The sequence below is a fragment of the Anastrepha obliqua genome, chromosome 4 (genome assembly GCF_027943255.1).
Source record: "Anastrepha obliqua isolate idAnaObli1 chromosome 4, idAnaObli1_1.0, whole genome shotgun sequence".
NCBI lineage: Eukaryota > Metazoa > Arthropoda > Insecta > Diptera > Tephritidae > Anastrepha > Anastrepha obliqua.
In genome coordinates, this window is record NC_072895.1 from 120,785,948 (window position 1) to 120,812,954 (window position 27,007).

Sequence of the window (27,007 nt, forward strand, 5' to 3'; positions counted from 1 at the left end):
AATTTTCCACACATTTGCACACACATTCTTTCCAGCTGATTCATTATTTTTTCTGAGACTTTCTTTTCACTTTAATTAAGATTTTCACTTATTCCAAGCTCCACTTGTTCGATATATTTTTCTCCCTTTCAAGCCACGCCTAAAATGCCACTTCACATGCATTGACGCCACAATCCCATGCAGGCTCGTAATAGCCGGGAAAGCCCAGGCAAAAAACTATTTTAATTGAATTCTTTCGGAGATGGCGTACTCAGTTTCTAATTTTATATTTTTTTAGAACATTTGCAATTAATTTTGCACCTTGTTCTTACTTTAAAATTCCTGCCCAGTGGCGACGAAAGCTTTTCAGATACCCATACGCAGGCATACAATTGCAGGGTAATTTTATGGTGTTCACTATCAACTTCTTGCAATACTTTTGAACGTATATACAATGAAACATTTTTTTATTAATAAGCAAAAAATTACAAAAATAAATGTTAAACAAACTGTAAGCAGAGTTAGCAAATTTATTGCACAATAAAAGCGTCTGCCATGTAATGATAGGTTCAGAATTTATTAGCTGGATGAAAGGCAAATTGAAGAGGAAACTAATAACAATAACAACACATGCATGAGCCTGCCTGTAATCACTGCAGTAAGCGCAGTTAAGCGCCGAACACTCAAGCGAATAGCAGTTTTTGATGCTATTGGCATTTGCTTTAGGGGTGCCATTTTGCGAATCTGATTTTTATTGAACTTTATGGCATACAGCAGACATAGCGAACATATGCTTGCATGACAAAACAAATGCAAATACATAACTATTGATACACATAGCATAAGTGCTCGAAATATTGTGATAATAAAATTTTACAACTATTTGCTATTTGGTTAATCGAAGCGCAAAACTTTTGCACGCAATTGCCAATTTTCCCTGCACTCTGAGGTATAACAAAGTGCGCTCGAACTTTGAAATAAAATTAATAAAAAAAAAACCATTTGCATTCAGGGTTGTTGCTATTACTCTGTGGTTGCTGTCAACGATGGTGTGATGATTATAAATTTTCATAAAAATATTTACACTGATATTTACAATGACACTATATTTACGTGATTTTATTAAGTAAATAAATTTGCTTGCCTGCAACGTGCAGCCAAAGTGCCCACTAGGAAAATGGAGACACAAAATAAGCGTCAAGAATGAATGGGGTGCTTAGTGAGTCATCTAAAAAATTTACATATTTAGTCGACCTAATTATGTGAGCTCGTAGAAATTCTTATCACTAGACGACTAAGCATTTTTCAATGTAACAAAATTTCTAAAAAAAAAAATATAAATAAATTTTTTTTCTCCATTACTGCATATGCGCGGGTGAGTATATGTATGTAGTGACTCATAAAAAGGCTTTGGAAAATGCGCGCAGCCTCCACGGATAGTATTGTGTGGCATTTAAAAGTCACTTAAAATTCAAATCAGTTTTGTGCATTTCTTCCTCTATAAATAGCTGTGAATAACTATGTGCTTGTATGTGCATATGTGTATACATACATACATATCGTCAACGTTGGTGGCTTCAAAGTGCCGCTGCCACTTGGAATTGTAACAATTTTTAAATTTTTCATGCACACTTGGGTGACAAATCGTTCAGGTGATTCAGCGCGCGGCTGCGCATTGCGTGCAAGGCGGAAAGGGTATTTTTATATAATACATACATACATACATACTCACATATGTGTATATATTAAAAAAATTCTACGTCAAGTTTATCTATGTTCCATTTACGCGCAGGCGAAGATCAAATACAGGCAGACCATGAAAAGATGAGGCGTAGTGAGGAACCGCAGAAGTGCAGGAATTTCAATGTGTGCCTTCATTATTACTTTTTCCCAATGCTTGAGGCGCTTGTCTGCGTACCAAAAAAAAAAAACGAAAGAAGTAAGGGAGAAAAGGGCGCGCAGAAAAGCAAAGGTGGGAAATATAGCGACTTGATGATTGAGCTGAGAGGTTTATCAAGACGACGCAAGAGGCAATGAGACTGCGTAGCCAGCAAGCATAAACGGATGTTAGACAGAAGACCGCAAAGCGAAAATGTTGAAACATGCTTCTAATACAAAAACAAAAACCAAATGGAAACAAAAACACAAAAAGTAGAAACAAAGGCTAAGCAAACGATTTGAAAAATCCTTGCGGCTACAGCCACAGCCGAAGCAAAGCGTATCAAAAGCAAAGAAAGAAGCCTGTTACTGGGCGCTTCCCCTTTTTGAAAACAAACTCGCACACACACACGCACGCATGCAACGTATAATGCTCAATTGAAGCACACACACGCACACACTTATCACCTATGCATGCATTTATGTTCATTGCGCCCGCAGTGCGTCCGATTGTTCAATCTGTAGGTGCTTAGAAATATTCAAATGAGCTTGGCGAATTTCGCAATTACACTCAAAGAGGAAAGGATTGCCTGCTCTGCTGCTTGCCATTCATTAATGCCGTTGCGCTCATTTAGCTGAGCATAGAGCAAACAATCAAACAACATAAGTACATTTATGTATGTGTGTTTGTGGAGAAGTGATTTCTGTTTCTTTGGCGACTGCTGCGGAAATCTTATTGAAAATTAGGTGTGAATATGTTGCGGCACGTTTCTGGCCTTTTTGTTGGGAGATTTGTGACTTTAAGTAGGTAAATATTATCAGACAGCTGTCAATGGATTTATCTGGGCGACAGTTAATTGGCATGACAATGTAAAATGTAAATTTAGGAAAATTTGCTGATTGTAGCAAATTAAATTTAACAAAAAGGTGTGAGATAAGATGTAACAGTACCTGTGTTTGACTGATAGAAATTTATTTATTTATTTTTGCGCTGTGAATATTTTTTTAGCTACATTTTTTAAAGTATTACAGGATACCGCCTAGATACCAAAGGCAGCAAAAAAAAAAAGAAACTGAATATTTTTGATTTTTTTTCGTTTCGAATAGTGAACATTCCGGCTAACTGTAAACGCCCCTCTATCTCAGAGGTAAAAATACAAGGTGGCGCAAATTTAATCATCCATTGTTTGAATAACTTTTTCACAAAATCAATAAAAAATAGTTTTATCTTTATGCGCTCCATTGCTGTTATAATTTTTGCAAATGATGGTGTGACAATCATACAATATTTGACAACTGTAAATTAATACACGGCGGCCGCCGTAGCCGAATGGGTTGGTGCGCGACTAACATTCGGAATTCACAGAGGGAACGTCGGTTCGAATCTCGGTGAAAACACCAAAATTAAGAAAAACATTTTTTTAATAGCGGTCGCCCCTCGGCAGGCAATGGCAAACCTCCGAGTGTATTTCTGCCATGAAAAAGCTCCTCACAAAAATATCTGCCGTTCGGAGTCGGCTTGAAACTGTAGGTCCCTCCATTTGTGGAACAACATCAAGACGCACACCACAAATAGGAGGAGGAGCTCGACCAAACACCCAAAAAGGGTGTACGCGCCAATTATATATACAGGGTCCGCCATATAACTTTACGGAATTAAAAATGCTATAAAAAAGAAACTACTCAATATTTTTCTAAACCGTTTTTTTTATTTTGAAGTACAATCCTTCCGGTTAATGATGGAACACAACTTCATTCATATGGCTGCCTCGGCTAGCCATGCACCATCCCATACGATCATACCAAGGTCTTTACGCAAAATTCGTCTCAATGATGTCTCCGAAATGTCCAATTGTTGAGAACGACGGTGAACTGATGTTCCTGGTGATTCACGAACACTCTCGGCCACAGCAGCAATATTTTCGGGTGTACGTACGGTTTTTGGTCGGTCACGCGTTGGTTTGTCAATAAGCAACCCAGTTTCTCTTACTTTTTTCGCAAAGTAACGCACATACGCTTCATTCGGTGCTTTTCTTCTTCCCATTGCCGTACGTAATTTTCGTACACATTCTGGAACATTACCATGATTTTCAAAGTAATGTCGCAATATTTCCCAGCGTTCTTTGAGCGTATACAAACCATTTTCGTTCAGCGGAAGAATAAAACTAATTTTCTGTCAAATCAGATGACAGCTAAGTGTTACCATTCCTCAAATAATACCTAGTTCAAATCCGTAACGATAGATGGCGGGCCCTTTATATATAAATTAATATACAAACAGACAAGCAACGGAGCGCTGAAAGTACAAATAAAGACTTCCATCACTCAAAATAAAGTTTTTTTATTTAATAGGTCTATGAATAAGTTCGTGCGGTTTTTTTCGAAATTTGAATTTCGGATCATTCCCATGGCTTTTAAACGTTTGGAAATGGTTGATTGATCAACTCCCAAAGTTTTTGCAACCTCTTCTTGCGTTTGAGCCGGATCTTGATCGAGCAATTCCTCCAATTCGGTATCCATGAACTTTGGCGGCGCGGCCAAAATCACCACTTTTAAAGCGTGCAAACCACTTCTGGCACGTTCGCTCAGCTAGAGCATGCTCACCATAAACTTCCACCAAGATACGATGACTTTCGGCTGCTTTTTTCTTCATATTAAAATAATGAAGAAGAATTCCCCGCAAAAACACATTATTTGGCACGAAATTCGACATTTTCAAGTGTGGTAAAAATATTGTTGTTTACGCTTCAAATAAAAAACTTATACTGACGTTTGTGCCTTACGACAGTAGCTCTCCAATGAATGTTTGGAAATGTGGATCGATGGAATAATAATCAAGTTACGCCATCTGTTGTAAAACCGCACGAACTTATCCATAGACCTATTAGTGAAAAAGTTTTTCAAGACAAAATTGATGTTTAATTGCGCGCCACCTTGTATAAGTTTGTAGATAAGTGGTATCAAATCATTAAGTATTTTTGTTGTAGTCTGTAAGAAGTCATGCATTTCTAGATTTAGTAGGAATAAATAAAGAAACGAATAAATAAAATACAAATAATATTAGAGGAGAGCAAAGGCATCTCAACATATCGCCGTCCATTTCCAATAATTGTTTCGGGTACGTAAATGTCAAAGCGAATTGAGCTTCAGTTGAGAAGATGTGTTTTTTAGCAAAATCTTCCGCTTTTTTATTTTTTTTTTAATATTTTTGTTTTATTGAAAAAAAATTATTTTCTTTTTGTTTTATTTATTTTTTAACTTTTTTTAAATATTTTCTTAGTATTTTTTAAAATATTTTTTTACATTTTTTTGCTTTTAATTAAAAAAATAATTTTTTTATGAAATTAAAAACTTTTCGACGATGTTTTTGGTCGCGTGACTTCAATTCTTGCACATAATGAAGCTTGTAAGTCTTAAGGATCAAATTTTGCATATTCATTACACTTCTTGAAATTAGGCTTATTAGCTATGACGGCTGTTCAATCGACAAAATTTGATGTCCAGTGCTCTTCTTTCAATGCTGCCTTACATAAGCGACTTTTTCAATTGAAAGGCCGGGTCTGTCGCGTATCGCTGTTTCATGTCTTGCAACGGGCCAGTCAACTCAAAATTTTTTGTTCACTTTTTTACCACCACAGACCCTGTTTAATGATTATAATGACCGAAAATATTCACAGTTTTCACTGAACTACAATTTTCGTAGTTGATTATTATTATTTTTTAATCTTTTCAATTGAAATCAAGCACAATTTTAGTAAATTGTAGATTTTCCATTCAACATTTTTCAAACTGGATGCCATCGAACCGTGACAGCTATCACAATAGAATGCTGTTAAAAAAAACTCGAACTTGGTAGACCCTGTAAAATGTGTTTCGCCAAAAATCACTGCGCGCTGCATGCTCCTTCATCGACTTCAATACGATTACTTGCTATTACTACTGCAACTACCGAATTTCATCAGCCAATTCCACAAAGCTTCAAATCATTTCGCCATAAAATTTTTCACAGCGATACTCTTTTGCCAAATGTCAATCAAAATGTTAGGGGAAATTAAGTTAATTCAAAAGGAGGAGCCCTACAAAACCTATAAAAAATATACATACATACATCTTTACAGATGTGCACGCAGGTTTCACAAACAAAAAAAACAACACACAGACTCTCTCATTTCTTAAATTAATAATTTTCGCTAAATGTTCGCATACCAAAATAATCTATAAAACAAATTGAAAATATCACGAAATTCAGATAATAAAAAATCATACAGTTGCGAGGCATTAATTTTCAAATGTTACTAACGCCAAGAACCCCCTTTTTTAGCCTAATCAGAGCCACTTCACTACAAATATGTCAAAAACAAATATGCACAGTAAGTAAAGTAAGTGCGAGTACAATTGGCAGAAGGAAAAAAAACAAATCAAGTCAACGTGCCGCGGAGATACCAGAGAACGTGCTGATCAAAGTTTAAGTGGCTAATAAATCTAAGGGGGAAGGGTGTTAACGGGTAAAATTGTACATAAGTATAGAGCTAAAAATAAATTTTCGTAGAAAACTGATAATTTCGACTAAATCCTCACCGGATTTAATGTCTTATATGAATTAATTGCATTGCAAAAAAAAAATGACATTTCGAATTGAAAATCTTTACCTTTTCCTGCACTTAAACTGCCAATCCTAGCATTACCTTCCGTACACATACGCGCGCAAATCTCATATAATTTGAAATTAATTTATAGCCAGCACAAAGTGCTTGATTAATTTTTATGATTTTGTTTAAAAAAAGTAGCGACAAGAAGTAGACCTAATCGAGACACTTCGAATGGTGCACAATTGGCGCAGAATTTGCGAATTTGGCACGCATCACATGGGCAGGGACGGGTGTACTTATACATGCATACATATGTACAGTGTGGGTAATAAAAGTGTTAGGTGGCAGTAACGGAGTCACATTAGGAGCCTGTGTTTTAAATTAGGCGCAATTTTTGATATCACCGTAAAGCGTGAATCTCTTGTGCGGTAATAAAATTCAAAAGTTACAATGTCTTGCTTTATTTTTCCGAATTTGTTAAGTCACTTTTGAAGCCTCCGCCAAAATCCACCTATACCAACTTTTTTTAGAATCCTCAAAACTGTTGTTGAACTCCATTTTCCAAACAGCCTCCAGTTCTAGCAATCGAGTCGAACAGTCGCAGCGATATAGTTTGAATCTCTTCTATGTACTCGACTCAGTGTTCCTTTTAGTTTATTGCATAGCTAGCTAAACCAGATGATTGAGGTGATCCTTTAAGTTTATTGAATAGCCGCTACGTACACGCAGCTAAATCAGATGATTGATTGGCTCAAGTTTATGTACGCGCTAGATGATCTTCGATATTGGTTTTTGAGTATTTTTATGTCTGAAAGGCATCCTGGAATGCAGGCGCTATTTTTTAGAGCACTCATTATCGACTCATTGACTTCGTTCGATTAAATGGCACGAGTATTAACTCTATGCATATTGATTTATACTTCTCGTGTACAATTGGCGTAATTATAAATTGTCGCATAACCAAGAATTTTAATTAAAAATATAACAAAGTTTACTATAAGCTTATCTTATCTTATTGTTTAGACAAGATGGTTGGACCGATTGATTGTACTCCACAATTTAAAAGTGAAAAAGAGATTTTTTTTAATATATAAACAAAATCTTAAAAGAGAAAAGTAATGATTGCCACTTATCACAATTGCGTGCTGATATTATGTTTATATGTATATAAAAAAAAATCATATTCATACTTACATATATAGGTATAAACTCAAACCGATTGTAACTCAGATGTCTACAAGTTAAAGTACAAATTTTGTTGTGAAACAAGTAATTTCGAGTTTTTGATACAAGAAAAACAACAAAAAAAAAAACACATTTTTTTCAAGTACAGCAAAAAATAAAAATTTTAACTTCCTTCAAAAACACCTCCCCCACCATCTTTTTGCGAAAAGCGAAATTATTTTATTGTCAACTCATTACTCTGCATAGACAGTCAACGTCAAAAGAAAGCGTACTCTACATATTGATAAGTTTTGGCTACTCATTTACTCTATTCTTCTTTTTTTATTCTTTTATAAAAACACGAAGTTCGTATAAAGCAAATTTTCAAACTTTTTATAAAAATTTTAAGAATTCGGCAAATTTCCATCAAAAATTTCAAACTTTTTACCCAGAATTTCGGAAAATTATTCAAGTATGCAGTTTTATAGCTCATTAAATGTTGTTTTAAGTAATTTGCAAATAAAAAAATCAACGCATTTTCATTAAATTTTCAAGAATTTTTGATCGGAAAGCAGTTTTATAGAACCAGAATTCTGGTACAATAAAGTGCAAGTTTCAATTAGATCAAAAATCACATTAATTTTTGAGAATTTTTTTCGGTAGCGGCCTTTGGCATTTTCTTCATGAACGCCTACACAAAATTTCTTTTAAGTGGAAGAAAAGACGCAATACTGTTAGCAGAAAAAATTATCAAAAATCAACGCGAATTTTGAACCACTTGAAACTTGCACTCAAAATTCAATGGTCTTTAAAACTGTATTCACGAAAATGTGCTAAAAATTCTGTGTATAAATTTTGAAATTTTAATGTAAATTTACCGAATTTTTTCAAATTTTATGCAAAGTTCGAAACTTTTCTTTAAGTGTTTTTTTTGCTTTTATAAAGGATAATTAAAAAGTAAATAAATGAATAGTCAAAACTTGTCAATATGTGGAGTACGTTTTCTTTTAACGTTGACATTATATTAGAAAAAATGTATACGAATTATTTATTATATTTTTTTATTTTATTTACATCCACTTGAATAAAAAGCATGTTGCTGAGAACGTGTGTACCTACTAGTCTACAGTTACTGAGTGCTCTTGTGATGTAGGTCAATATTTAAGAAAATTTCCAAGCAATGATTTCGATTATTTCTCACTGCAAATGTTTTATTGTCTCCAAGTGGTACAATAACAATGAAGAGCGTAAGGCAAAAAGAAAGGTTGTGAGTGCATGAAAATAGTAAAAGCTGGAGAATTTATTTTTGCACTCACTTTTTCGTTTGTCATTATAAGTGCAGCGTCTGACTTTTCGTTTCTTCATTTGTTTGCATATTCCCGTAGAAAGCCTTCGGAGTAACGATCTTCTCTTTCTAGAGCGAGTTAAAACTACTTCTTCTCATACTCCCAGATTGAGAGCTTGAAGTGCAGCTAACTTATTTTCAAATTCTTTGGCTGTAAATTTTACAAGTTTCAAACTTAGATTTATAGTAATTTTAAATAAAATACTCACTCTTAGCTGTAAGACGCGCGCAATTCTAAGTTCATAAATTATAATTTGAATAAAAAAATAAATATCTCATATATCACTATACATGTAGGTATATATATATTATAAATAAGTATAGTACAGCAATCATTGTAAACGAATTTGCATTCAGCCCAAATGACATTGCATTGATTGAGATCCTATTGATCGCTATGCCAGAATTCGATTGCAGTGGGGAAATTTTGAGGGAACACCTTTGAAATGTCTTTTAATATTGGTAGTAGGCGAACTGGTATGGGGGATTAAGGCGCAGCGTAACATGGGGGCAATGACGTTATTGTCGCGCATTTGCTGAAAGATAATAATGATAAGAAGAAACCAACGGAGTGAAATAGCTGATAAGGCGCTATGCAATTTGTAGTTGATTAATTATCAAACAATGAAGCAGGGGAAATATATATGGGAAACATTATATATTATATATTGTATATATGCATAAGAAGAGAAATATTAATGCAGTCAGATATTCGAAGATTTGATGCCAGCGTTCGTAACTACAGGCAAGCCGCTAAGTGCATTTCTACCACGAAAGAGTTTCTGATAGAAAGCGATTTGCCGCACCGAGATATGATGCTTCAGGGCTGGGCATTTGCGTCATTCCTTCACCTGTTCTGTACAAAAATGTTTTGTTTCTGACATTGACGTATTTTTTTAATTACATATTTTTAATTTATTTGTTTAATTTTGCTTAGTTTTGTTTTATTTTATGTTATTATAATTGAATACATTTTTTAAATTTACTTTTTGTTTAAGTATTTTGTTTTGATTCATTTTATTTTATTTTTTTATGTTATTTAACTTTTTATGTGATATTATTTAAATAAATCGATTTTCATTTGCCTTAAATTTATTTAAACTTTTTAATTTTAATTTTGTTTTAATTGGTTTTATTTTAAATTGATTTAATTTTATCTTTTTATTTAACTCGGATTAAAATTATTTTCCGTTTTTATTTTATTAAATTTTGCTCCGTTTTAGTTTTCTCTATTTCATTTTATTTTATTTTACATTTAAATTTAATTCATTTTATTTAAATTTAATTCATTTCTTTTATTTTATTTAAATTTCATTCGTTTTCTTTTATTTTAATATTTATTCATATTATTTATTTTTTTGTTTTACTTGTTTTAAATTAAATTTAACTTAATTTCGTTTTGTTTTATTTTATTTTAATTTAATTTTAATTATTAGTTTTATTTTATTTTACTTGGTTTTTATTTACTTCACTTTCCTTTATTTAACTATTTTTTATTTTTTGTTATTTTATTTAATTTCATTAAATTTTTTTAATTTATTTGCTTAAATTTCTTTTGGCTTAAATTTATTTTGTTTTCTTTTAACTTATTTTATTTTACTTTCCTTTACTTTATTTTATTTTACGTTATTTTGCTTTATTTAATTTCATTTAGTTTGAATTTATTTTCGTTTTTATTTTATTTGATGTGATTTGATTTGATTTGATTTGATTTGATTTGATTTGATTTGATTTGATTTGATTTGATTTGATTTGATTTGATTTGATTTGATTTGATTTGATTTGATTTGATTTGATTTGATTTGATTTGATTTGATTTGATTTGATTTGATTTGATTTGATTTGATTTGATTTGATTTGATTTGATTTGATTTGATTTGATTTGATTTGATTTGATTTGATTTGATTTGATTTGATTTGATTTGATTTGATTTGATTTGATTTGATTTTATTTTATTTTATTTTATTTTATTTTATTTTATTTTATTTTATTTTATTTCAATATTACCTTAATTTTATTGTATTTCCCTCAAATTTTCCCGCAATAAAATTTAAACTTTATTGTGCCAACTGCACCATTGTGATTTCACTGCAATACACTTTCATACTTACATACACACATACGTACGTATTTATACCAAAATCTTTCCGAATAATATATCTGCCCTCCATGGAATGCCTAAATGTGTTTGCACAAATACGTCTTTCGCAAATCCTAAAACCACCTTTACGATTTTGATTATCGTTCATTAGCGCCAACACAGGCTTCGTGAGCGCACTTGCACTTTTTTGGCTTTATTTAGTTTTCTTATTTACTTAGTCGCTATTCCTATAGCACATTTTCACATTTTTCGGTTATTTATTTGTTTGCTCACAAAGCGCGATATTTACGCTTTTTGCACAAAGGCCCAAAATGCACCTAATAATATAATAATTAAATTCGCAAATCCTTGAGGAATTTCACAAAACTAAATTAAACGAAAATTGTAGAGCCAAAATCAATATAAATAGCAAATGAACTCATTAAAAAAAAAAGCGGTGTTATAAATATGTACAAATGCAAGTAGTAGGAAATAAAAATATGAAAAAGTAAACTGGATTAGGGACTGGCAGAAGAACTAGTTATAAAATTGATGAGAAAAAGTATTCATAAATAATTTGGTAGCTAGCGACAAATTAGTATTTTGCACTAAAAATAACGAAAATCATGCTCACGTTACTCTATAAGTACTCATAACGAATTGTGGCTCAAACGTCTGCTGTCTACATTCCTAATGCGATATGTTGAATTGGACTGTCAAGATTAAGGCGCTTTGTAGACAAGTATATGCACATAACCATATCTATCAGATAACTTTTTTTTGATATAAGTAGATAATCAATTACTGTACGAGGCATGCGCCAATTCGTTAGATTCCTGAGAATGTTAGGAATTTAGCGAATAATTAATTACGAGTAAATTAATTAGGTTTGCTGGCTGCGGACAGTAGCTTGTTTGGTGTTTTAAACAGTCACGAGTGAGCTAAGTCGCATAGTGGAATCACATACATATACATATATACATATATTACTATTTCGCCACCAGCGCACGCTGGAAAGTTTCGAATTTACGTTGCATACAAGATCATAAAGTTCATAGAAAAACAAGCCCCTTACGAATTGCAGCAATACACATATGCACATACACACTAACGGCGCGTGGGGTATATGAGTTGGCAATTCGCTTGGCACTCGGCAGGAACGTGAATAGCACGTGCTGTCAAATACTCGCTGCGCTGCGCGGCTTAAGTTATCATCAGCAAAACAACAGACAGTAAATATCATTTGTTGCTATTAAAAAAGAGTTGTCCACTAGCCATCGGTAATCAATTCGCGGCGATTAGCGATATTTGGGGCGTTGCTTTGTTGAAGTGAAAAAAGTACCTATAACGATAAAGCACAGGTGAGAAAAAATGCAAAAAAGCAAAGCAAAAAGGCACAAAAACTCAAGTGAGTTTGAAAGGGGTGTTGGAAGGCAAGCTGCTCGCTATACACACTCACACGAACACATACCACACAATGCCCGCAAAACACTTTCAGACCTATCGAGCGCTTGTTGAGCTTATCTCTCTGATTTTTCTTTTGTTGGTATTTGTCGCACCCACTCCCCTCTCACTTATACATACTTGTAAATACAATGAACAAAGTAATTTTTTTTTATTATATAGTAATTTATTAATGTGTACTTCCAATTAACATTTTTGTTTTAGGGGTGTTCCTCAGCGCCTCTCAGCACCACACCGCGCCGACACGGGCAAGGTGTTAGTGTACTTGTCGTCTATAGATGAGTACATGAATTTGCTAATTAGGCTTTTGCTTAAAATCGTTGAATTTAGTGCGATTTTGGCACTCGCGCCCTACGTATCTTAACCCGCTTTGCGATACGCTAAATACAGTCGCTGGCGGATTCGGTTGGTAGCTGAAGTTAATGGATTTTTCTTCTTCTTGTTTTGCGTCTGAAGTATGTTTTCGTCGTTTAACGGTGTTTTTGAAAGAAAACCTGGCGAATTGTGAACGATAACAATGCTGGCGTGCATTCCAATGACTTCGGTGATCCCGTGCTTGTGATTGATTTGTGATTTGATGTTTGTGTTGTTTTTATAATATGAACTTTTTGTGCTTCAAGCTAAATCGCTTGATTTATAAACACTTGCAAAATGATAATGAAACTGCGATTTTCCCAGTGATAATGAGCATGACTTTGCTTTACATATTTGGGCTCCATTGAGTTTGTGATTTGTGATAAAGTGATTTGTGGAAATTTTACACTATTCAAAAGGGGGCAGGATCAGTACTGATCATATGCATGGAAAAGAATGTAAGTACTGATGCCAGTGCAAATAGTGTGAAAAGAAAAGGCGTTCTAGACACCGACATGAAAAAAATGGCATATACTGTCAAATAATTGTTTACTGCAGCTCTATTGCAGCTGACTAGAAAAGGCGATTTTTTGTCTACGTTAGGCTACAAACTGCTAGCGGACTATTTCGAGGTCAGTTTTCGTTCATTGACTCGATTATCACCAGATTATGACGATTATAAGATTTTTTACATATTTGTGAAATCGTTGCCTGCTTTTGGTTATCTCAATATCATATAAAGAAGGTCATAACTAAAAGTAATCAATAGAGTTTCGATAAAGAGCTTTTTTTGTCCAGTAATCGATTTAAGGCCTAAGGAAATTAACTAACTGGCTGGTTTGTGTTTTTTGAAGGACTAGTTGATTGATAATAGTAAGGAGAATTACTCCAACTAACTGTTCTGCATATAACATTTACATTTGTGAGATCAATCACTGGACAAAATAATGAGTTGTGTAAATCTCGAAAAAAGAAACATTTTAGAAGCCTTGATTTGTTTTTTTTGTGTGTTTTTTTTGTATAAAATTACATATACGAAAATAAAGTAAAATCAATAAGAACTTCATCAGTCTCTTAACCAATATCGGCCGTCGGTTGAAGTAGGAGTAGCGGAGTGTGACATTTGGTCGATGTTCCGTAGGTCATTCATTCTAAACTTGCTGTACATAGAAATCACACATACAGTAGAGAACGATACTTTGGAACACAAGGTTTATGAGACCATAATTAAATGAGCAACGCGAGTCGGATGAGCTTTTCGGATTGTTTTGTAGATACTTTTTTTATTGACGAAAGGCTGCTTATCACTGAAGCTTTTCAGAGAAACAGCTAATGTCGTTGAATTAAAGATTTGATAAGCAGTGAAAATTGGCAACATCGCAGGGTTTTCCACATGTTCTCATATTAAAATGAAATTTGGTGACAACATGGCATTTTTTCAAGAGTTCTCTCAGCTTAGTGAAAGTACGATTCACCAAAAACCAAATATAAGCATACATATCTTCAAAATACCACCACTTTTCTTACATAATTTCTCCCTTCGCTAGCTTTTAAAATTTGTTGTTTAAAAATCACACTAATGGCACTGTACTTTAATATTTTCAGGAAATTGCGCAACCATGCACTAATTGTTTGCCACTCTATGTATGAGTAGTAAGCTGATGTTGAACTAAAAATTTGAAAAATAATGAAAAGTGGCAACACTGCATGATTTACCATAAGTTCTCATATCGAAATGAAATTTGGCAACGCTGCATCATTTTTTCAAGAGTTCTCACAAATTAATGAAAATTGCCTATACTGCATTTTTTTTAGAAGCTCTCAAACTATATTGAACATTTGTACCCGATTCAACAAAGCAGCGTATATTCACGACATACCACCAATATTTTTTTTAATATAATTTCTGCTTTCGCTAACTATTCAAATTTGTTGTTTGAAAACTACTACTGCACAGCTCTTTTAAAAAAATGTGAAGTCACTGCAATTTAATATTTGCATGAAATTGCGCAACAATGCACCACTTGTTTGACACTCTATGCATGAGTTTACTTACTGTAATGAGTTGACTAAAATGCGAGTATTCACAGCCATGTGTGAAAAGGTAAAGTGCAGCCTATTGTTTTTCAAATTCGCACTTTGGTCCAAATAAGTGGGCACTACTAGTATGACGGCTGTCTTAGCCGAGGAGTTTGTACATGACTACCATATGGTTGGACTTGAGTTCATTGCGCACTGTAGACTTGCAGCATCAATCGACAAATAGAGCAAAAAGCCGCCGAGTGAATTTTTGGCGTGAAAAAGTTTCTCTTATAAAACAGAGGTGCAAAATAACTAAACGACCCTTAATTTGTGTATAATACCAAGATGGGAACTATAAATTGGAGCAGAAGTTTGGCCTACAATTTGCCAAGTGCGCATGCGCCTATTCATGCATATTTCCACTACTATGAATTGGCAGGAATTTCTCAGATTTGCGTTTATTAAGATTTCCAGCAAAACAATACTTAAGTATCGCGCCTCTTTGCGGATATTGTTTAGAAAATTCGAGGGGTGATTTGCCAGAAAAGTGAGCGATAGTGTTGGGGTGCAGAGGGTGATAAATGTAAAATCGTATACGCTATCCGATGACGGAAAGAGTGAAGCCGTTGCAAAAGTAAGCAAGTTGCAAAGTTGCAACAATAGCAAAAAGTAACAATGCGAAGTGCATGTTTGCATTATGTTGGGCGGACAGGGTGTGTGTGGTAGGCGAGAACAAATGGTAGGAAATAAAAAAATAAAGCAAAAGCAAGTGGGAAGAAACAGAAATGCCCACCCCACAGTTATGCGAACTAACAGCAGCAACCCTTAACAAAAGTGTGCAAACAAATAAATAAATCACAAGTTATAGCTGATGTGACAGCGAGCAACACTAGAAACAACAACAAAACAACACTAGTTTATTGTGAACAAAGCGCTAAATGGACGAGCTGAGAAAAGTGCAAATTTCAAAAAAAAAAAAAGAAAAGAAAATCACACTTTGTCACTAGTTTACTGTACTAGAATGCAGATATACACATGTAAGTGCTTAAGTGCATGCTTGTAAGTGTAAAAATTGCATTAAGTGCGCGGTACACACCTTATTTTAGGGCAAACGCCACAAATTCTACCCTACGTGATGACAGATTGCGAAAATGTGAATATTTCACTACGAATTTCACAGAATTGGAATAAAAAAGTAGTATTTGTCATTCAACAGCAGCACCAACCTACTTTTGCAGCCATCCAATGAGTGCACCAAATTACATTAAAAAAGCCAAAAAAGAAAAACATACAAGAGTGCTATAGAGGGCCACTTGGGTGGTTAGCGGTTAATGGGAAGAGGAAGCCTGATGCGTCTACTCACTAGTGGAGGGGGAGTGCACGCATGCATATTGTTTTCATTGCAACAAAACAACAAAAAAAAACAAAAAGTGTGTATGGGGTGCATTTACGACTACCCAGCACGCACGGCTGGCTTGTTGTTGTAGTGTGCGAAAATGAAAATTAAGTGCATTCACTTTTCCATAGTGTGAACAGGGACTTACGAAACTAAGCAGCGAGTGTAGCATGCGCCGCATGACATTTCACACTCACTCTCGGTCAGACGCATACACACGCACGCGTACACTATTTTACCCTGTCTCTAAAGCACAGTAGACTTGTAAAGTGAAAGTGCAATCGAGCGAGTGTGAAATTTGTGTAGAGTTCGGGTCGCGTTAAATTCATTCCGTTATGCCAAATGCTACGCGCATCTTCTCGTTCTTTGTTTTGTTGTTTGAGCTGACTATGAAACGATGGCATAATCGCAATTATTATCCGATTACATGATTGATAAACGGGAAAATTCCGCAAGAAATAGTGTGGCAGGCGCATTCGGGATTTACACATTTTTAAAGCGTTTTAGTTGGACCCCTTTCAATTACGCCCTTTTTTCTGCTCACCAAACTCTTTGCTACTTAATTTTTTTTTCATTTCATGTTGATACACTTTTCGCTTATAGTGTAACGAATTCTGTATGCTATAGTAATGGATTTTTGTAACAGTGCATTAATGATGCAGATTTACGTTTTTTGGATTTTGGCTGTAGGAACTTTGTATGAGTAAAGTTTTGAGGCATTGGCGGGTTGCTTTTTTCACCACTGCTGAGTAAGAGCGTTTGTTAACCCTAAAAAATTAAAAAAACATTTTTTTTTTGTTATTCTTAATGTTGCTTTCGTGCGCTACTTAAGCCTTTAGAAAATGTGCCACTGTGGAAATCCCATCTCAGCGCAGCTCGCACGTGTCATCAATCAATACATTTTGAGTTAGGAGTTTTTATAGCACCGAAATTGCTGATAGATTGAAATTTGATTAGAATTGCATGAGAACAAACCGCAGAGTAATTGTGAAAAGGCGCTGAAAGGTATTGCGTTTCGAAAAAAGATAGCTGTTGCGATTTCTGGTACAGCAGGAGATTAACAAAGCGAGAGATTGAAAAGGGGGTTGGTGAAAAAGAGGTTAGAGTTTTTGAATAAAAGCGCATAAGCTGCATTGAAATACGCGAAATTACATTTTTGGCAGTTAGTGAAAATTTGAATGTATGTAAGATAAAAATTTAAAAAAATTTTTTAAAATAAAAAAAAGAATTTAAAAACAAAATGAGTAAATTGATTTCGCGTACAATGTAAAGAAGGATATAATAAAAAGTAGGCAAAAGTGTTTAAAATAAAAAAAAAGTAGAAATAAAAAAAGATATAAATTTAAAGAAAAAAATTTAAGATTTAAAAATATATTGAAACTTTAAATAAAGTTTCTGCAACACGTATGACATTTTTTTATCTAACTTTTGCCAATCACTAAAAAACCATTTGCTGCACAATTTAGCCAACATTCATGCATCACTTCTCCAAACTTAAATGCTCCTTTCACATTTTAGGTCATTCAACTGTTAAATTAGCGCTCAGCGTTTGAAACAAAAGTCAACAAGAGTGAAAATGTGACAAATTGAAGAGTAAAAGGGGCGTAAAATCGCAACTGCTATGACAAATATTGACACTTGACGCTGCAAGAGTTGTCTGTGTTTTTATGCGATTTGGTTTTTTTTCACCCCGTTGCATTTGAACGGCGGAAGAGGGGGAAAATGTGTGCAAATGTCACATTTTAAAGCACATAAATGATGTTAACATGGCTAACAAGACCACAGAAGTGGAAATGTTGAAAAAGTGAGATAAAAAAGGATAACAATAAAATGTGAAAAAGAAAATGTCTACAAAAACCAGTACGTATGTACTCTTGTGGTTACATAATTAAGTACCTGTATTTTTTACAATATCAATGATGTTTTTCATGCTAAATTTTACGAGTAATTTTATTATAAAAATAAAGTTGACTGTATTGTATAATAAAAGCTAAACAAATCAAAGTTCCAAATTTCACAAAAATTTAACAAATTTGAAGAATTCAATATTTTAGCGTTTTATTTATAATTTTTATTAAAATTCTGAGTACGCTGTTTTATAGCCCATTGAATTCTAGTAAAGGGTGGTTAAATTTCAAGGGCCGATGTTTAATGTGAGCCGCACCTAAACGTCAACGACACCGTTGGACTTCTTTCTTTGGGGTTATTTGAAAGAAAAGGTGTACGACGTCAATAAGCCAGCAACAATTCAAGAGCCGATATTTTGTTCCATACGTAATTGAGCCATACCAATATTATCATAATAATATGATGACAAATGACAATCATTTCCTAAAAAATTATTTTATTTTATACAAAATTAACACCGGCCCTTGAAACTTAACCACCATTTACAATAAAGTGCAAGTTAGAAGTCGCGCATAAATCGCGGTGATATTTGAAAATTTTTTTCAACATAAAATGTTTCGAATTTTCTTGCATATAAAAAACATTTGCGGAAGCCTAAAATAAAATAAGCCGTATAAAATAAGAGCATAAAAAATGTGGTGCAGCGTCATTGTGACAAAAATGTCACCTTTGTCATCCTTTATCTCTGCACACTGTCGCTCACACTCTCTTTCTCTCACTCGCTCTGACATCTTCCTCATTTCCGCCTGCCATGGTTGCATCCTAACTTCGCTATCGCTGACATTAAACGGTTCAAATACGACTTCTTTTTATTTCCTGTGTGTATTTTTTCTTTTCTCATTGTTACTGATTAACTTCCGATTGTTGTTTGCGCTACTTACTGCTTCATCCAAATACTTTTCCTTATATGGCACGACTGACTCCCTTGTGACTTTCCCTATAGAGTTGCTGTTCTACACAGCTTTGACATGATTCGTGATACACATATGTATGCACATACTATGCATGTATGTATGCATGTCAGTCCCCGCTTGCGAAACCCTCAATTGCTCAAACGAGTGTTTATTTGCGGCTTGCGCGCACCTTTCTAACCATGAATGGCATGTAAAGCCTCCGGCTAGTCTGGAGATGAGCTCGCAAATACGTAATATAGACACCGCACTGCATTCATACACCTTTATGTGATATACTTACCCATGCAAGCTCGTATGTTAATATGTACCGTCCTTGTGTGCTCACAAATCCTTGTGGCATTACCTTTAGTGTCTTTCCACGTCTTTGCTTTTGCTTGTATTTATTTATTTAAAATAGAAGTCTTTTATTTCCAGCATTTATTGTTATTTCGTATGCGTAGTTGTACCTTGTTTCTGCCTTCTTTGGCTGTTCCTTTAGTTGCTCCCTTCAGTTTTCTACACAGTTCGCTGGCAATACAATGTCGTTATGTGCTTTTGTTGAGCTTTTGAATCCTTTTTTGCGCTGCTTTATTCGGCGACTGCTTATTTTCAATGCTTTGCCCAATGCCTTTCTTCGTTTCTTTTTTCACATACCCATTGTTTTTGCACCAAGTTTGTATGAAGTCACAATCGGATGATGTGAAAATGTTTATGCATTGTAAATTGGATTTCAACATTTCAGTACTGAGGTGAGAATGTGTGAGAGAGTCAAATGAATGCAAACAACTTTAAGAATACTTCAAGAAAAATTACTAATAAAGGGTATTTCGAAATAAGCGCCTATTTGTTGTTTTAAAATAAAATATGTAAAAATTTAGATCTTTCAGGTTTCGCTATTTTTATGCAAAATACAGCGCTTAACAATTATATGTGAAAAATTACATCATTTAAATGCCCTGTATGATAACGTCTGTAGGTAAAATCCGCCAAAAAGTCCACTCGCCAATAGTCGATTCATGAATGCTTGTTGAATTGTTGAAAACATCCAAATATCGATGTTGAAGGTTCAGGAACTTTTCGTCACAGCAGCAATATTCTCAACAGAGCGTCCAATATTTGCTTTGCTAATCCTTTTTCTATCCTCGACAGCACCAGCTTCTTGATATTTTTCGCTAACCGTTGGATCGACTCATTCGAACGATTATTGCCACAAAAAAAAAATCACGAATTTTGTGTTACGTTGTGCTTAAAGATTGACCATTTTTTGTTTTAATTATTTTTTGTTTTATTTTACTAAACAAATGTTAAGGACGGCATAAAACAGCGTACCGTCTAGGAATTTTTCACTACTGACGTCTAGGCGTCACTTTTGAAAGACCCCTTACTTAATTTTACGTTGCAAAGTATTGATCTATGTATGTAGAGAATATTTATAACTCTTTTGAAAAACTAGAAAAGTTGGGTATAGAAAAGGTCTCACATTTTTTAACTACTACCATCAGCGCCTGTATGCACCTGGGTGGTAGCTTCAAAGAAATCACGCACGAAATTTTTTAACTAACTGACATCACCAATAGACACGCTGACGGAATACATGAAAAGCTGTAGGAAGGAGGAAATAAATGTATTGAGAATACAACAAATCGAAAAACTAACAGCTCTAGACACGAAACAGCAGTAAGAGTAATAGTGAAACAGTCACGTGCAAACTAAAAAAATGTGAACGGTGGTAGACATATAAGACAAGAAGAAAACAAATGTCAACAAATAAAACAAGAAGCTTTTCGAAAGCATATTAGAACGAGTAAAGTAGGAAAACGTGAGCAACATAAACAGTGTTTCTCGTAATATGCAGGAGAACGCCGAAACACAGTGCAACACATTATTGAAAAACAATGTAAATCTTGAGAACGAAAAAGTCATATAAAAGAACAATAAATAAAGAGTGCAAAGAACAAAAGTACAGTAGCAGAATACAAGTATAGGCAGTAATCAATAGTTAAGAAACTCATCGAAATAAATTCAATGTCAGCCTGTTCAATATGCAGGGCGCATGCCAAGCGAGTGTTGACGCATAGTTTCGGAGAGGGAATAGAACAGAGCCTGTAATAATGGGAGTGATGCAGGCAAATCATTTCAAAACTATGGGTTGGAGTTCGAAAAATCTAACAAATAATAAAACGCGCTTGGTGACTAAAAAGTGGAAACTCTGAAACTCACACAGAAAAACTAACAAAGTTGGTGCTGGCTGACAGCCTACATAGTTGAGTGGAAAGGCAGTACAAGCAGCTGGGCACCAACTCAAATATTTGCGGAATGCTTTGAAAAGAAGGAAAAGCGAAAGAAAACTTGCATAGCAAAGTGTAAGCGCTATTGTTAAAGAAAACCCACTTCTTCTGTATTGGCTATTGAAGCTATGCATTTTATGGCCAGACTGTGGTAATTACATACGGCCAAAGTGTATGCGAAAAAAAGTGAGCTTATGTGCAGAGCAGCGAAAACAAGCAGGTCACGTAGGTCAGTAGTAAAGAAAAAGCCAAACACACACATAGAATAGAAGAGAAATGCAAGAAGTGCGCGCATAATAAAAAACACAAAACCGAGGTAATGAAGTGGAGCTAAACTTTGTGGAACATTTGAAAATAATAGGGTTCACGCAAAGACACAGAAAAATGGCAACCCATACAGACGATTACCATATCAAATTACAAACCAACCGACTATCAATTGGGTTCTGGGAAGCTAAGCTATGCTAAGGAGTGCAACGAATGGGGTAGTTATTAGAAATGTTTTTTTTGTTGTTGCTTATTTTTTTAGATTTTTTTATTTGTGCTTTTTTAATTTTTGTTGTTTTTAGTTACTCTCTTTAGGCTTTGGCATACCGATTTACTAGGAAGTCAAACAATAGTTGATTTATGCGAAAACCTCAAGTCTGTAATGCCAAATGGCAGTCCACTTACGAAAAGCAAACTTTGAAGGCCCTTGATGATCCTTCAAAAACACACAAGTCTACAAAAAGCTAAATGACTGTTGTGTGCCAAAACTATTTTTGTTTTTTTTTTTGCTTCTTCAAAGACAAACTTGTATGGCGCAACTTGTTTAGAGACGGAGACTAGGCAGGGTAAGCGCGGCACATTTGCTCAAAGTTGAAGGCTCTTCATTAGTGTTGCTATGGCGCTTGTGTGCCATGAATGCGTGGAATTTGGCAAAATGCCCAATAACCATGCAAGGTAATCATTTCACATACATAAATCCTTGTGTGAACGTGTGTTTGTAGAAGAAAGGATGACATAAATTAGTTTTGCATGTATTTGTAGTTTCAAAAATAAAACGGAAGTTAAAAAATGCCTTTACATTTAGCTTTTAATGTCGTCTTCTTGCTCAGGCTGCGATAGTAATATAAATTATTTTCAATTTTAGTCGAATAAAACAAATTTATTTTCCTTGCAAAACTTTTTTAATTTCACTTAACCTAGTTTTTTTGCCTGCAATGCGTGCAATTTGTTTTTTGAGCGCTCGACATCATTTTACCAATAGTCAAATAAAAGTCTACAAAGCATTTTGCAGTATATTTTACTATACATACACATATACATGTATGTGTGCATACATGTATAAATTTCTCTTAAGGCGAGGAAAGGATACCTTTAAGCTTGTGAAGGTTGCTAACTTAATTTCGAAATATTGCAAAAGACCAGAGAGAATATGCAAAATCTGATATTTCCAGCGTGAGTTTGGACAATTTTAAAAGCAATCGTACTGAAAATGTTCTGACATGCGACAAATATTTATGTTGTTGATGACATGGACTTGAAAGATTCATTTCCGAGCGCTGATTTGCTATGGATTTCAAGGCAGTTTAGGGCAAACAAAGTGCGCCGCTAAGCTTCTCGGTTTCTTTCGCTTCCTCTTTGGATGATGCAGAGACGTTGTGCTTCATTGGCTTTCGGACGGCAATCGTGGTCACACACAGTTGTGCCAGAAAAAGTCGTTACTATGCGTGAACTGATATTGCAAGATCATCATGTGGCATAGCGTAAGATTGAGCTGTGGTTGCGTAATAGATTTACCAGTATACATTTAAAATTGAATAAACATTTGGCTGACAAAATTATTTTTTTCGCATTGGATGCATTACAATGGCACTCGCTTAAAAAAAAGCCCATTCCTCAGAAGTTAGTTGAAACGCATGCGAAAGGTCACTGATGCTCATGGAGATGGATTATGAAGGTTCTTTCAAGAGTGACGCCTAGATGTCAGTAGTGAATAATTGATAGACAGTACTTATTCATTCCAAAAGATGACAAAATATTTCTAGCCATTTTTGATATTTGTCAAGTAGACAGATGTACAATTTTACACGATAAAACAACGCATTAAATTATAGAAACTTGTGATGAAAATGGTCGATCTTTAAGAACAAAATATCACAAAATTCGTGATTTTTTGGTGGAAATAATCGTCCGAATGAGTCAACAATCCAAAGGTTGGCGAAAAATATCAAGAAACTGGTGCTGTCGAGGATAGAAAAAAGATTGACAGAGGAAAAATTGGACGCTCTGTTGAGAATAATGCTGCTATAGCGCAAAGTGTTGCTAAACAACCTTCAGCATCGACAACTCGACGTTTTCAACAAACAGGCATTCATGAATCGAACGTTTGGCTGATTCTACCTGCAGACCACCTGTTCGTGGCGAACATTTAAATGATGTGATTATACAGATCCAGCGGCTTGGACTTGGCTTCGCTTGGTGTGTCCAACTGGCGCTGGTTAGCACCAGAAAGAAACGACTGGTGCGCTTTGTTAAACTCGGCCAAAATCGCGTAAGTGGTTATCGCACCAATCAAGAAGAAGATGAATTGTTGACAATATTTTAATAGAAATAGTGAAATCTGAAAGAAGCTAAATTTTTACATCTAAGCGCGTATATTGAAAGACTCTTTATAACAAATACTGATATCGCATGGCGATTTCGCAATTAAGGTAGCAATCCTCATATCTCATATTTGAGTAAAATTCTTCACTGACATTTTTTTACAAAAAGTACTCGCTCTTGCCTTTTTATTTATATTTTCTTGAGCTTTCGTTGGCTTCTGTTGTAGCTCTGGCTTTGCTTAAAATTGTTTCGCTTTATTCTTTTTAATTTTTTACACCTTTTCGTTTTGCAAATCGCGTGTTCATGAAATTCTACATTTTCCACTTATCTTTTCTTCAACTTGAGTATGAATGTATGTATGTTTGTATGTACATATGTAGTAGGTAATCGAAATTCCACTTTTGCTGCCTTTCATGTGCCACCACTGCGCTCTTGCTTGTACTTATTTTTCTTGCACTTTCGGCACTTTTTATTGATTTTTATTTCCACTGTGAATTGCAGCAATTTTGTATTTCACTCTTACCTTGCAAATTTTCACTTTTTTAATCTGAAGAAAAAAGGTAAGAAAAAATTGTATAAGAAATTTGGCATATCTTGAAATCACATAAATAAAAAAGTCTCCCGCTAAGTCAGACATCTTTGACACACAGCACATACCTTAGCGTGGAGCACAAACACAAATGCAATATAAATATACACACACACATTGCGCTATAGTATTTGCCCTCTAGGCACTACCTTATCCGCAAATATGTACTTTTTACGGCAGCCGTACCTTGAGCAGCACGTCCGCTAGCAGGGCAACTAACCTACCCTACCACCACCACTACCAGCAGCAGCAACGACTCACATTAACTCAATGCGGTTTTTAGCAGTCTGTTTGGTTTGCTGCAACCCTCTCAGCATGTTTCGTTTTCTAACGCTACGCGATATGCCTTTCTTACTGTGAGCGTTTCAAATGGTGCTTCGTTGGTTGGCAGAGGAGTTGCACTGGTTGGTTGCGCTGCTAAGCTGAAATCAATGACCTTTGCGAGGATTGTATGTTTTTTCTTTTGTTTTTTACTTTTGCACATATTTCATATGAAACGGCAATTTTTTTATAATATTTTTTGAAAAATGTAAGTAAGGAAGCGGGAATTGATTAAAAGAGAGCTCGGTATTCGAAGCGAAATCGTAGCGCTGAAGAAGGTCATTTGGGTCAAAAAATTGATGCAGTTTTTGAATTTCGGGTTAGATATTTCATTTGTGCAGTCGTAGTAGATTTTTTAGTTGTTTGAAAAGTTTTCTTTCTTCAAAATACCAGAAATGTTTTTGAGCGCTTGCATTATTTTTTTCAGTTATATAAAGAGTGGTTAAGTTTTAAGAGCCGGTATTGATTTTGAATAAAATACAATTTTTTAGGTAATTATTGTCATGTGTCTTTATTATGGTAATATTGGTATGGCTTAATTATTTATGGAATGAAATATCGGCCAAATAGCCGCCGAGGCCGCATTATTTTTTCAGTTATATAAAGGGTGGTTAAGTTTTAAGGGCCGGTATTGATTTTGAATGAAATACAATTTTTTTAGGAAATTATTGTCATTTGTCTTTATTATGATAATATTGGTATAGCCCAATTATGTTTGGAATGAAATATCGGCCAAATGGCCGCAGCGGCTTTGGCGGCACACCTCCATCGGGTGGTCCAAATTTTCGATGATGCTCAGGCATAATTGAGGCTCTATGCCATTAGTGTGCCGAATTATCTCATCCTTTAGCTCTTGAATTGTTGCTGGTTTATCGACGTATACCTCTTCTTTCAAATAACCCTAAAGAAGCCCAACGGTGTCGTTGACGTTTAGGTCCTTGAAATACCCTTTATACAATAACATTTGTTATTTTACTTCTTATTTAAGAAATGAGGCTGCATCTGTAAGACCATATTTAAATTATGGCTGCATCTGTAAGACCATATTAAATCCGGCCGCCGTAGCCGAATGGGTTGGTGCGTGATCACCATTCGGAATTCACTGAGAGGTCGTTGGTTCGAATCACGGTGACAGCAAAATTAATAAAAACATTTTTCTAATAGCGGTCGCCCCTCGGCAGGCAATGGCAAACCTCCGAGTGTATTTCTGCCATAAAAAAGCTCCTCATAAAAATATCTGCCGTTCGGAGTCGGCTTGAAACTGTAGGTCCCTCCATTTATGGAATAACATCAAGACGCACACCACAAATAGGAGGAGGAGCTCGGCCAAACACCTAACAGAAGTGTACGCGCCAATTATTTATTTTTTTTTTAAATAAATAATATAAATAAATAAATAATATTTTTATTATTCCTAAATTTTCTTGCGCCATTATTCTCCTGCAACACTTACACTTTTCTTGCATATAAAAGACTGCAATTTCCCACTTGAAGTAACCTAGAAAACGATTTAACAATTTGTATAGTGCCAACATAGTGCAACAATAACAAAGTAATCAGCATATTGCAGCAATATAGTAACAATGTCATAAAAACGAAAGTCATAACAAAAGTAACAAAAAAAAAAAGTGTTACTGGGGAAAACAAAAGATTTCAATCGATACTACATATTAATACGAGCCTCTCTTGTCGCCTGCAGCTAGACAAGTAGACACTTGTAAAATATGTATGTATGTAAATCTGTGTGCAAACGGAGCGACATTGCTGCCGCATTTAGTTGATCAGTCTGTGCGGCGTCAAGTGTGGCATTCAACAATGCGCTTTTTTTATTTCTGGCTAACAAAAAATCCATTTTTCGTTAAATACTTTGCCTCGCTGCTTTTTTATGGACATTTTTATTGCGCTTGCAGCATTGGCAACATTGCGTACACTTAAATATAATAATAAGTATGAGAAGGAAGCAGGCGAAGGCACGCCGCATAAGAGGTTAATGAAATGTGACAGATGATACTTAATAATGTGAAAAAATTTAAATGACAAAGGGCTCTTAAAGTGGCAGTGAAAAATGAGGCTAAAATTAAGATGCATAAAATGCAATCAAAAAAACAAAAAAATTTACAATTTCAACGCCTCTCAACAATGAATTG

The 27,007-nt window shown here is 34.7% G+C and overlaps 1 protein-coding gene across 2 annotated transcripts in view; it reads left to right on the top strand.

Annotated features, from left to right (window-relative positions):
* Positions 1 to 27,007, top strand: part of LOC129246348 (uncharacterized protein DDB_G0283357) — a 69,276-nt gene that overhangs the window by 20,687 nt on the left and 21,582 nt on the right. The window contains exon 1 of one of the 2 annotated variants that reach the window (XM_054885097.1): positions 12,862 to 13,312. The exons of the other annotated variant lie outside the window; for it this stretch is intronic. Coding sequence (XP_054741072.1) covers positions 13,311 to 13,312 — 2 coding nt within the window. The 5' untranslated portion in view covers positions 12,862 to 13,310. Of the gene's footprint in view, positions 1 to 12,861; positions 13,313 to 27,007 lie in introns of those variants that run through there. 2 annotated transcript variants of the gene reach the window in all.